Here is a 9,726-nt window from a genome sequence, read left to right on the forward strand (position 1 = left end):
CGTATCTCGTCTTTAGATGATTTCCAGTGGTTGTATCCAACGTTTAAATATTCAGTAACAAATATCCCAAAATAGGATATTACACACAAAACACCCCTTTATGCTGTCGTTACAGTGTCCTTCGTGGTTTGACGTCGTAAGTTCCCAATCATCATCATCATACTTCGCCCCAACTACCCATCGGGCCGTTGGACGCAATCACTGAACCCGTACCCAGCGACCCACCGATGTCCCAATAATGCCGTGATGAGACGCTGCTCCGTCGAGCTGATCGTCTTGTGCTCTGACTCGCGCAACTACTCGGATGTCGGATCGCCACTGGACTGCTGGGCGTCGTGGCTTTGAACGTTCGACGCTCAGCTGCAGGCCGCATGCGTGAGACCAACGGGTGGTGTTGTCGGACGCGAGCCAGCTTGGCGGCCGTATCTTGACTACTTGTTGTCGCTAGATGGGCTGGGGTAGAAGGAGGCGGGTTGCTGTTTCGTGGCATGAACCGAGAGCGTAGATAACGGAATACGAGCTTCATATCCAAATCTTTCTCCCACTCCTCCTGGGTGAAGGCATTGCTCATCGGCGTATCTTGTCGTGAGGCACGTTCTGTCTCAGTTGGTTGTTCGGCTGACCTGCCAAGGACATCGATAGGCTGTGAAGAAGGCTGCATTGTTGGTTTAAATTGAGGAAATGATGATTGCTCGGGTTCGGTAGGTCGGATGTTTTCTGTAGCGGAGTGAGAGGAATTGGTCTCTGGGATGATTGGTAGTCCGGCATAAGGCAACGGCATTTGCTGCACTCGAGTATATGTTGAGAATGCACCTGGGTGATGCGAGATATGGCTCACGATTGAACCGAGCTCTCTGGACATCGTCTCGAGCATATTCAATTGCCATTCCTCTCTGTTGGTGAATTGTTGTGACTCCCATGCCAAGTGCTGAGAGGCGCGGGGTGTAGAAGATAGATCCTCGTTACTCTCAGGCTCAATTTCTCCCAGCATAACTGAGATTGAGTGTTCGTCCATTCCAACGAAATCTCGTAGAAATTTCTTGGTAACCTTAGTGAACATGCCTTCTGAATCGGTGGGTGTCGTGATGGCGTCCTCATCGTGCCACGTCATGTTATCTGACTCCCCATCATATGCTAGAGCCGAGGCTACAGAAGGCACATTAGAAGATGGTCGCTTGGGAATAGAGGCTTGAGAAAAGCGCCTCCTCCTTGTCTCCCGTTGGATCTCGCCGAGCAGTACTCGACTGTGCTCCAGACGCCATGCTTCGATTCTTTGGCGCTTTTCTGTTTCATGTACTTGGTCATGTTCCACATCGAGTTGCCTCAAATCATAGCTCTCCTTTCGTTGAAACTGCCGTCTAGGGTTGAAGCGCTCGAACTGGTAAATGTGGTCCTGGGCCTCGGCGCCCAACGTCGGTTGATCAAGATGGAAGGATCCTAGCCCGTCGTGGCTAGGAAACACGGGACCAGATGCTTGATTATCACCCTCCTGTTGCTGGTAATGCACCGCGGGTATCGAACGAAAGCCAGGTAAATGCCCATCTAGACTATCCAGCTCAGCGTCTTCCTCATCGTCGAGAGCAGATGCTGAAGCGGATTGGCGTGACGCATCCTCCGATTTCGCAGTCGGGTTCAGACTTCCCAAATCACCAACTCTTGACCTTCCGGGAGTTTGTAATGAATGGTCTGTTTCGGTGAGATATGACGTTGTCGTCACCTCAGTCGGCGCAAATAGTACCCATGCCTGCGACTCATCTGGCTGGCGCTCTTGGACAATAGGCGCCTCTCTTCGAGGAACTTCCTGTTCGTCGGCTGGAGGCCGTACAACGCGTTGAACCGACTGTCGAGTCGGTTGATGGAAAGCCATGATCGTGGCACTCGTTCAGTCGTCGCAAAGTCGTGAGATTGGTTCTGATAAGGAAATGGAGGGCAAGATAAGATGCGTTGATGATGGAAGTGGACCCTCCTAGATATGGATTGCCCGCCTATATCGGGCTTGCTTGCAGAGGCGATATGCGAGTAAGTAAGGAGAGATAGTGGGACAAAGGTAATAAACAAACCTTGGTAGCTCGTGGTCAAAAACCTCGAGCAGATCCAAGGAAGAATGAGGATATAATGGATGAAGAAGAAGAAAGAGCCAAGAACAAGGGTGTTGGGAGAAGAGGGATTCCAAGTTAGGTAGTCTCACTAAATAAGATAGCCCAGGGAGAAAAAGAGGCGGGAAGTACTGTATGGATGACAAGATGGGACCAACCAAACGCTTCAAGCTAGGCCTGTATCCGTACCTTAAGAGGATGCTACTCTCATAGGCGTCATCTAGACGCTCTATGCTGTAGGTCGGGGGGTTGATCGGCGGGTGGGGGGGAAGACGCTCGCGTGTTCAGTTGGTATCCATCCATCCGCTACAACCAGTACCTTTGACAGAGCTCAGCTGGTTTGTATATGGCTTTGTTTCTAGTGTTTGTTTCATTCAGGATGGCCCATCATATATACGTAGCAAATATTTCAACACAACGTCCGGGTAGACGGATACAAAGGACCGTTGCGCATAGTTCATGCTCGGTCTCAACTCTCAAGGGTCTGTCCTAACTAACGTTCAAAGACTATGCGTTCCACTCAACAGAGTCCGCCCGCATGAGTCGCCAGACGCGGATGAACAAGACCGCATTAACTAAACCGTGCAACCCTGATTCCATTCCGTCAAGGGCAGTAAGGTACTTCTGACGTGGACAGACATAGCAATCTTTTACATTGCAAATGCAACCTACGATGTCGGAGCCTTATGGCATTTCGGGCCTGCTTATCACCAACTTCATGCTGCGCCGACTTGCGCTGACCGATATTTGATGTACCTATCAAATATCGCTCGGCTAAGATATCGTTACATCTTTGAAGAAAAAGGGTCTGTGTCTGTGTGGTCGGGCCAAGATCCATCAGATGCAGGCTGATAAGTTGCTGTACCTTGCTGGTTCCCGCGACCTGACACAACCGCAGGTGGTCCACTGGCCCTCCATCCCGTTGATTCAGTGTCCACTACCCAGCCACTTTCTCATCTCATTCCCGCTGCATCTGACTGTGCTGGCAGATGCTACAGTGCAGTTTCTATAAGCGGCAACGCCACAAGTCCAAGATGCATGTCTAGGCTAATATCAATATGATGTGATATCACTACGCTTGTTGTATCCTTTGACAAATAAGAAGCAAATTTCACCGACGACGAGGAAACTACTGGTCGTGCTCCATAGGTAGTCTTCGGCACGATTCATGTTCGCTGAGATTGCGGGACGGTCGTGTCTTGTCCAACGGCGACCCCTGATGACTGTGTGCTAGACGTTGGGATTTAAAAGGATGTGCGCTACCTGTGACCTGTATGGCGTCACAAATCACCCAAGTGAAGTCATGTGGCCCAGATAGAGACGCAGTAGCTTTGTTTTCAAAGTGCCCCAACAAGACAATGTCTTGCTTTTCCGCTCTATCAATAAATACTTATCAGATCGTCTTCTTATAGAAATATGCATCTACAGTATGTGCCATAAATTGGAAACACAGACCAGCACGGTGGAAAGGTAGTATTCCTCCTGCATTAAATCATGTAAAGTGAGCGGGAGCACACCACAACATCGGCACTAGACATAGGTGGATGAACGGACAACATGCTCCGCCAATCAGCACATCGAGACGGTAGAAATGTCATGCCTGAACTGATGGATCAAACAGAAGTCTGGTAGTTATCGAAAACCTTGCAGACCACAGCACCGTAGCTGAGTGGCAGCTTAGGTGGTACATAGATCCAAAAAGCCGGATCTTTCGGGCACGATTTCCTGCTGAGATAAGACGTTTTCTGAACCAAACATGCATGATATCATGATCTTCACAAACATAGTGATGCAGCAAGATGACAGTTCTGAATGTAAGATTTCAATTTGCCTAATCGACGCCCTTAAACTATCAAGTCATAGAGGTCCTTATTTGACAAGCCATTTTGACGCCAGAAAACCCATATTCCATCCTATCCTTCATTCCTTTAAGCCTCAGACTTGAAAGCGTCGGGGAAGCGGCGGATGTTGCGCTCAAGAGAACCGTGGTTGGAGAGGAACTGGACGTAAGCACCGTCGACCTTGACGCGGCCAGCAGCCTTCTTGTCGAGGTACTCCTCGCGGCGAAGGGGAGTGAAACCCCAGTTCTTGGAGACAATGATCTTTTGTCGGCCAGGGAACTTGTACTGGGATCGGCGGAGGGCCTCGAGGGCGATGGCACGGTCTGATAGTGGATTAGTAACATGATTCAACACTGTCAAGCGGATTTCACATACTAGCATCACGGGTGCGGACACTCATGAGAATCTGGCCAATGTTGACACGGGCGACAGTGCCGTTGGGCTTACCCCAGGCACCACGCATACCGGTCTGCAGTCTATCGGCACCGGCACAAGACAACATCTTGTTGATACGGACGACGTGGAAAGGGTGAGCACGGACTCGGAGGTGGAAACCCTCCTTACCGGTGTTCTTGACGAGGTACTTGTTGGCGCAAATACGGGCGGCCTCAAGAGCCTCGGAGCTCAGCTGCTCATACTCGTTGGAAACGAGGTGGATGCAGAGAGGGAAGTCATCGACGTTGGCGCGCTTTCGGCCAAGATCGAAGATTCGGATCTTGGGGTCGGGGACACCACGGTTGAACCGAGACTTAGGATACGGCTAAAGGTAAAGTCAGTATGAAGTTATCGTCAAAATGAATTTGTCATCGTCAGAGGAACACCCGGCAAAAGAGCAGAGTGGGTGAATTTCGTCATGGAAATATTTCCAGAAAACGCCGAAATCCTCCAAAATTCCTCATAAACGTCGAGAGCAATATAACGGACCTTGTTCTTGCAGTATCGGTAGCAACGAGCGGGACGGCGCGCCATTTTGTCGGATTGTTGATGGATATGTCCGGAGTTGGTTGTGGGAGGAGAGATTGAGGTGGGCGCGGAGGAGATCCCAAGTGCCTACTCTAGCCTGCGGCCCTCCTGGTGGATTTCAAAGCAGCAATTGTTCGCCACGTTAGGGCTCTTAGGTAAGCACGACAAGAGTGGGTCCACACATTCGCACTTTCCTCAAAACTCCGAAATGAACTTTTCAAGACAATCAACTCCAGCACTCCATCACCAAACGACCAGTCGCCCACCAGTCGCCCAACAGTCAAAATGGCCCCCGTCAAGAAGAGCAAGAAGGATGCCAACAGCATCAACTCCAAGTTGGCGCTTGTTATGAAGTCCGGAAAGGGTACGCATACAGATTTCTGAATACGATTGACGAACTTATCGCTAATTGAAATTTCAGTCACTCTTGGATACAAGTCTACCCTCAAGAGCCTCCGATCCGGCAAGGCCAAGCTCATCATCATTGCTGGCAACACTCCTCCTCTCCGCAAGTCTGAGCTCGAGTACTACAGCATGTTGTCCAAGGCCCCCATCCACCACTTCTCTGGTAACAACGTAAGTCACGGTTTTTCTTTAAATACTGTCATCTTGCAATTTTCTGCAAGATGACACTTCTCGGAAATGTTTGTGCATAACAACATTTCCTTGGCTTCAAGGGCTCCCTAGTTCTTGCGGCCTACCCAGAGAAGAAGTCATCTCGACTTTGGAGGGTTCATAGGCTTACTCGTAATTCTACAGATCGAGCTCGGTACCGCCTGCGGTAAGCTCTTCCGATGCTCCACCATGGCCATTCTCGACGCTGGTGACTCCGACATCCTCAGCGACCAGCAGGCTTAAGTGTCTCGTTGATAGAGAATGCATTTCAAGGCGTTTCGGGGTAAAATGGGTCTAGGGCAATTTGAGGATATACCAATTGGAGTGACGAAAAAGCGACGACTCTTAGTGAGAACACGCAATGCAAATCAATGGATCGCAGTTCTCCCCATGACCTATGTGTCGTGGGCTTAATTGGATCTGGTCTTTGAACCGGTTCAAGTCAATGAAAGAAATAAAGCTCATGAACATTGTCCCCCGCCAACGATTTTCCCGTCCATCGTGATTTGACTTTATAAACCTCTGCTGTCTCCAAGTTGGGCCTGTGAACTCTATATGTGTGTAGTTAGTCACCTAGTCTTTCTGGACTGGCTAAGCAGTTTGGTCACAACACCGAATTCCTGCCAGCCTGACCGGTTATGGCGCTTGTCTGATCAATACATCCCACTGATTCTATCGGAGCGGCCACCAATTAAGGAATGTGGAAGTAGACCGACAGCAACCGCTGTTGCCGACAACGCAATCATTTCTAGTTGACGACGGTGAATGACTTGACAACGAGAGTAAGACAGCAAAGCTGTGAAGGATTGTGCGGGATTGTACCAAGCTTTGTTTTGTTTCAACATTGACCACCGGGAGTAGATTAGCGGGATCTTCACCCATAACGTTATGTTGAATCAGTCAACGGCGATCGTACGTTAATAGATTCGAGTGTCGCCATATCTTCAGTGTCGAACACAAAGACTAGCTTCCTGTTGCATGCCATGCTCAGCTGCAGCTAAAATGATAAGAGTCACTTGCCAACGTTGATCAACACCATTAGATACCCATTAAAATCCCCTCCAAGCATGACAAAGATTCCATCGCAATTTCCAGTAACCTCATGGGACACCATGAACACAGGTCATGCACAGTATGCATTGATCAATCACCGATCATATCTTCTGCGGGAGAAAAGTCCATATGTAGACAGCCCGGCAGAGGGTCCAAGCAAAGCAAATGCGACAACGAACTTCTGGGGAAAGATCCATGACATTCATTAGAATGGGATCCGTATCCCCTGAGAGAACCATCCCGTTTTGACAACAGCCACATGTCGGTTACCTGTTCGACACTACCACGTCAGCAGTGTTACGGAATAAGATTGACTGTTACAGTATGAGTAGATGGTTAGCATTGACTGTATAGTAACGGTCGTGGATTCAGTGGTTGAGTGTTAACAAAAGTTTGGGTTTGAGTCCCTGCATAACTTTCAAATCTAATTCTTTGTCCTCATCTACCGGCTACAACCCAAACTTTCCAATCATCCTCTTTTTTCTTCAACTCGTGCACATTCCACTACAAACTCGAATTGCTTTTCAACATATGGGCTTCACCGTAAATACAGTACAATACAGTATTTTCTGGGCCAGCGTGGTTTGTTTCAACATCATCTAGGCTGGGCTGCCCCAGAAATATCGACCTTCTGGACGCCGACGCCACACGCTAAAGGCAGGCCCCTACCCCGTACCTAGCAACGTCCCTTCTGAGGCGCAGACGGACTGTTGTTACTGTACCTCATTTGGTCGGGACAGGGACACTCCTATTTCAGCTTCGACCCTTCTTGTTGGGTTCATTATCTACATCCCAAATCACAAGGCGAACTTGCAACACAGCAGGCCGCAAGTAGACGACGTTACGACTACTTTTAACTACTCAATATCTATACCCGACGGCGGACGTCCTGGTGCTGTTCTCATATTGTTGAGACACCGCCAACTCGTACACTCCGTCGCTAAAACCATACGACCCAACACAACCCAACCAAGTCAAATTCATATTCAGCATGTCTGCCACTACTAAGAAGCCTCCGGCTGGTGGTGTTGGCCGAGTATCTCATGCCGATTCTTCTTCCTCACCGAGTCCTTCTACCTCACGTCCTACTTCCCGATCAACTACTCCTACCAGTAACGGCCATGCCCGAACTCGATCGCTACGAACCACCGCACCTGTGTCTGCTCGTGCTGCCATCGCCCGCCGAGATACACTTAGCGCCTCTGATTCAGATGCCCGAGCCGAAGCTGCTGCCGCCGTAGAGGACCTCCAGAAGCGTTTAGAAAATGAAGAGAAGTCTTCCCTTCAATACAAGCGCCAGGCGGAGGTTCTCCAGTCTAAGCTAGACGAGGCGGTCAAGGAGTCGGCCAAGTTGGAGGAGAAAGCACACGAATATGAAGAACAGATCGAGACTTTGAGTAACGAGAAGAGAGAAGTAACTCGCCAGATGCGTGAGATGGAGTCTATTTATGAGTCAGAGCGCAGCTCTATTCTTAAGGAGAAAGAGGAGATGGCGAACCGAGAGGAGGAGATGCAAGCCATGATCCAGCGACTCAAGGACAGTCTTGCTCAGCGAAACAACGTTATCGAGGAACCCCGTCCTACAAGACAACGTGAGTCCACACATTCCTTTCACGTCGTCCATCCGTTCCCCCGCTCACTATTGTTTAGATTCTGGTAACTCGTCGCCGTCCCTCGAGAACGGCAGCTTCGCGCCCCCCTCCTCTATACAGCGCAGCGACTCCCGAAACAGCTCAAAACTTATCCTCCAGAAAGACAAGCTTATTGAATCACTGCGACTGGAACTTGCCGAGGCTCAAATTAAGTTGGTGGAGTCGGAGAACCAGGGCGGCGGTCGGCTACATGAGGTCGAGCGACTCCTTATGGAAGCACGCATGGCTAACGCTCGACTTATGGAGGACAACGAGAGCTATCAGCTTCTTCTACAGGAGCGAACGCTGAAGGGCGACTTTGGACAGAACGACTTCAGCTATATGGGCACCAACTCTAACCAGGACGCCTTGGCTGCCCTGGAGGGCAAGGCGGCTGGTTCCAGTCTTGCTGATGAGTTGTCCGAGGCCACTGAGGGAGAGTCTGTCACTGATGTTGACCGTCGCCTCGAAGCCGAGCTCAGGTCAATGAAGGAGCAGAACAAGGCGCTCACGCTATATATTAACAAAATTATTGAGCGCCTTCTTCAGCACCAGGACTTTGAGTCGATCCTCGACACGTCCAGCGATTTGAAAAGTCTCCCAGATACCAATAAGGAACTTCCGCCTGCCCCCGCCAACAAACAGCAGCAGGAGCAACCCTCTGGGACCATACTCCAGCGAGCCAAATCTATGGCCGTCGGCCCTACTAAACCGAGGCCTCGGCCAATCTCAGTCATCCAGCCCTCCACGTCCTCTGACCACACTGACCCAGACAAGGCGCCTAGCATTCCCATCGGGTTATCCAGATCAACAAGCACAAGGCGGAGTCCACGGCCACAGTCAGACCAATACACTGGGGCTGCCAGCCTGGTCAGCCAGATGTATCGGGGGCCAGACGGCCCCGTCTCTCCACCACTTGGGACTCCACGGCATTCCCAAACCTTCTTCTCGCCCCCCAACAACTCGGGTAACCCTAACGCGGCCGCCCGGGTGCCTTCCGGAGCATCGGTGGCCACCAGCGGCAACTTTCCTGGGATGCGGAGTGAGACGTCAAGCTTGAGCGGAGATTCTGGTGAATTGTCCATGTCGACACCGCCGTCGCAGTCGCCGCCCCGAAACCATTCTGATAGGCACACAACGTCGTTCGCGGGAGGCAAGCCACGGCCACTTCGACTGGTCCAGGAGAACCAGGACGCCGTCAAGGAGAACAAGAGGTCCAGCTGGTACTCCCCATTCACCTGGGGAGCCAAGAAGGAGGAGCAGCAGGTACCTTCAGGCAACCCCATCCCCGAGTAGAGCGGGAAAGGGTTGTAGGGAGGTCCTAGCCTTGAGAAGGATATGCCATGCGATGGTGCATTGTTAATGGAGCGCGATGGTTGGATATATACGTTCATGGAGCATCCATAGGGACTGATGACTGGTCATGTACGGTTCACGTCATTAGATATAGCGGCGTTTGTTTCATGTATTATCGTTGGCTTTATCGATGCCGTCTCGCAAGCAATGGGTGGTTTTTTTTTTTTTTTG

The 9,726-nt window shown here is 50.5% G+C and overlaps 4 protein-coding genes across 4 annotated transcripts; 2 read left to right on the forward strand and 2 right to left on the reverse strand.

Annotated features, from left to right (window-relative positions):
• Window positions 1–157: 157 nt before the first annotated feature.
• FIESC28_04669 (uncharacterized protein) lies at window positions 158–1,867 on the reverse strand (the record flags this gene model as incomplete). Its single annotated transcript, XM_031158816.1, has 1 exon — window positions 158–1,867. The coding sequence occupies one exon, from the start codon at window positions 1,865–1,867 to the stop codon at window positions 158–160; it is 1,710 nt and encodes a 569-aa protein (XP_031017214.1).
• Window positions 1,868–4,024: 2,157 nt separating this feature from the next.
• FIESC28_04670 (uncharacterized protein) lies at window positions 4,025–4,906 on the reverse strand (the record flags this gene model as incomplete). The annotated part of the gene is made up of 3 exons (XM_031158817.1): window positions 4,025–4,260; window positions 4,313–4,697; window positions 4,862–4,906. 3 exons carry the CDS (start codon window positions 4,904–4,906, stop codon window positions 4,025–4,027), a joined length of 666 nt encoding a protein of 221 aa, XP_031017215.1.
• A 279-nt stretch (window positions 4,907–5,185) lies between these two features.
• FIESC28_04671 (uncharacterized protein) lies at window positions 5,186–5,758 on the forward strand (the record flags this gene model as incomplete). The annotated part of the gene is made up of 3 exons (XM_031158818.1): window positions 5,186–5,264; window positions 5,322–5,476; window positions 5,660–5,758. 3 exons carry the CDS (start codon window positions 5,186–5,188, stop codon window positions 5,756–5,758), a joined length of 333 nt encoding a protein of 110 aa, XP_031017216.1.
• A 1,801-nt stretch (window positions 5,759–7,559) lies between these two features.
• FIESC28_04672 (uncharacterized protein) lies at window positions 7,560–9,495 on the forward strand (the record flags this gene model as incomplete). The annotated part of the gene is made up of 2 exons (XM_031158819.1): window positions 7,560–8,160; window positions 8,219–9,495. The coding sequence occupies 2 exons, from the start codon at window positions 7,560–7,562 to the stop codon at window positions 9,493–9,495; spliced, it is 1,878 nt and encodes a 625-aa protein (XP_031017217.1).
• Window positions 9,496–9,726: the final 231 nt, after the last annotated feature.

The sequence above is a fragment of the Fusarium coffeatum genome (genome assembly GCF_003316985.1).
Source record: "Fusarium coffeatum strain FIESC_28 chromosome Unknown BRIP53273_contig_97, whole genome shotgun sequence".
Taxonomy (NCBI): domain Eukaryota; kingdom Fungi; phylum Ascomycota; class Sordariomycetes; order Hypocreales; family Nectriaceae; genus Fusarium; species Fusarium coffeatum.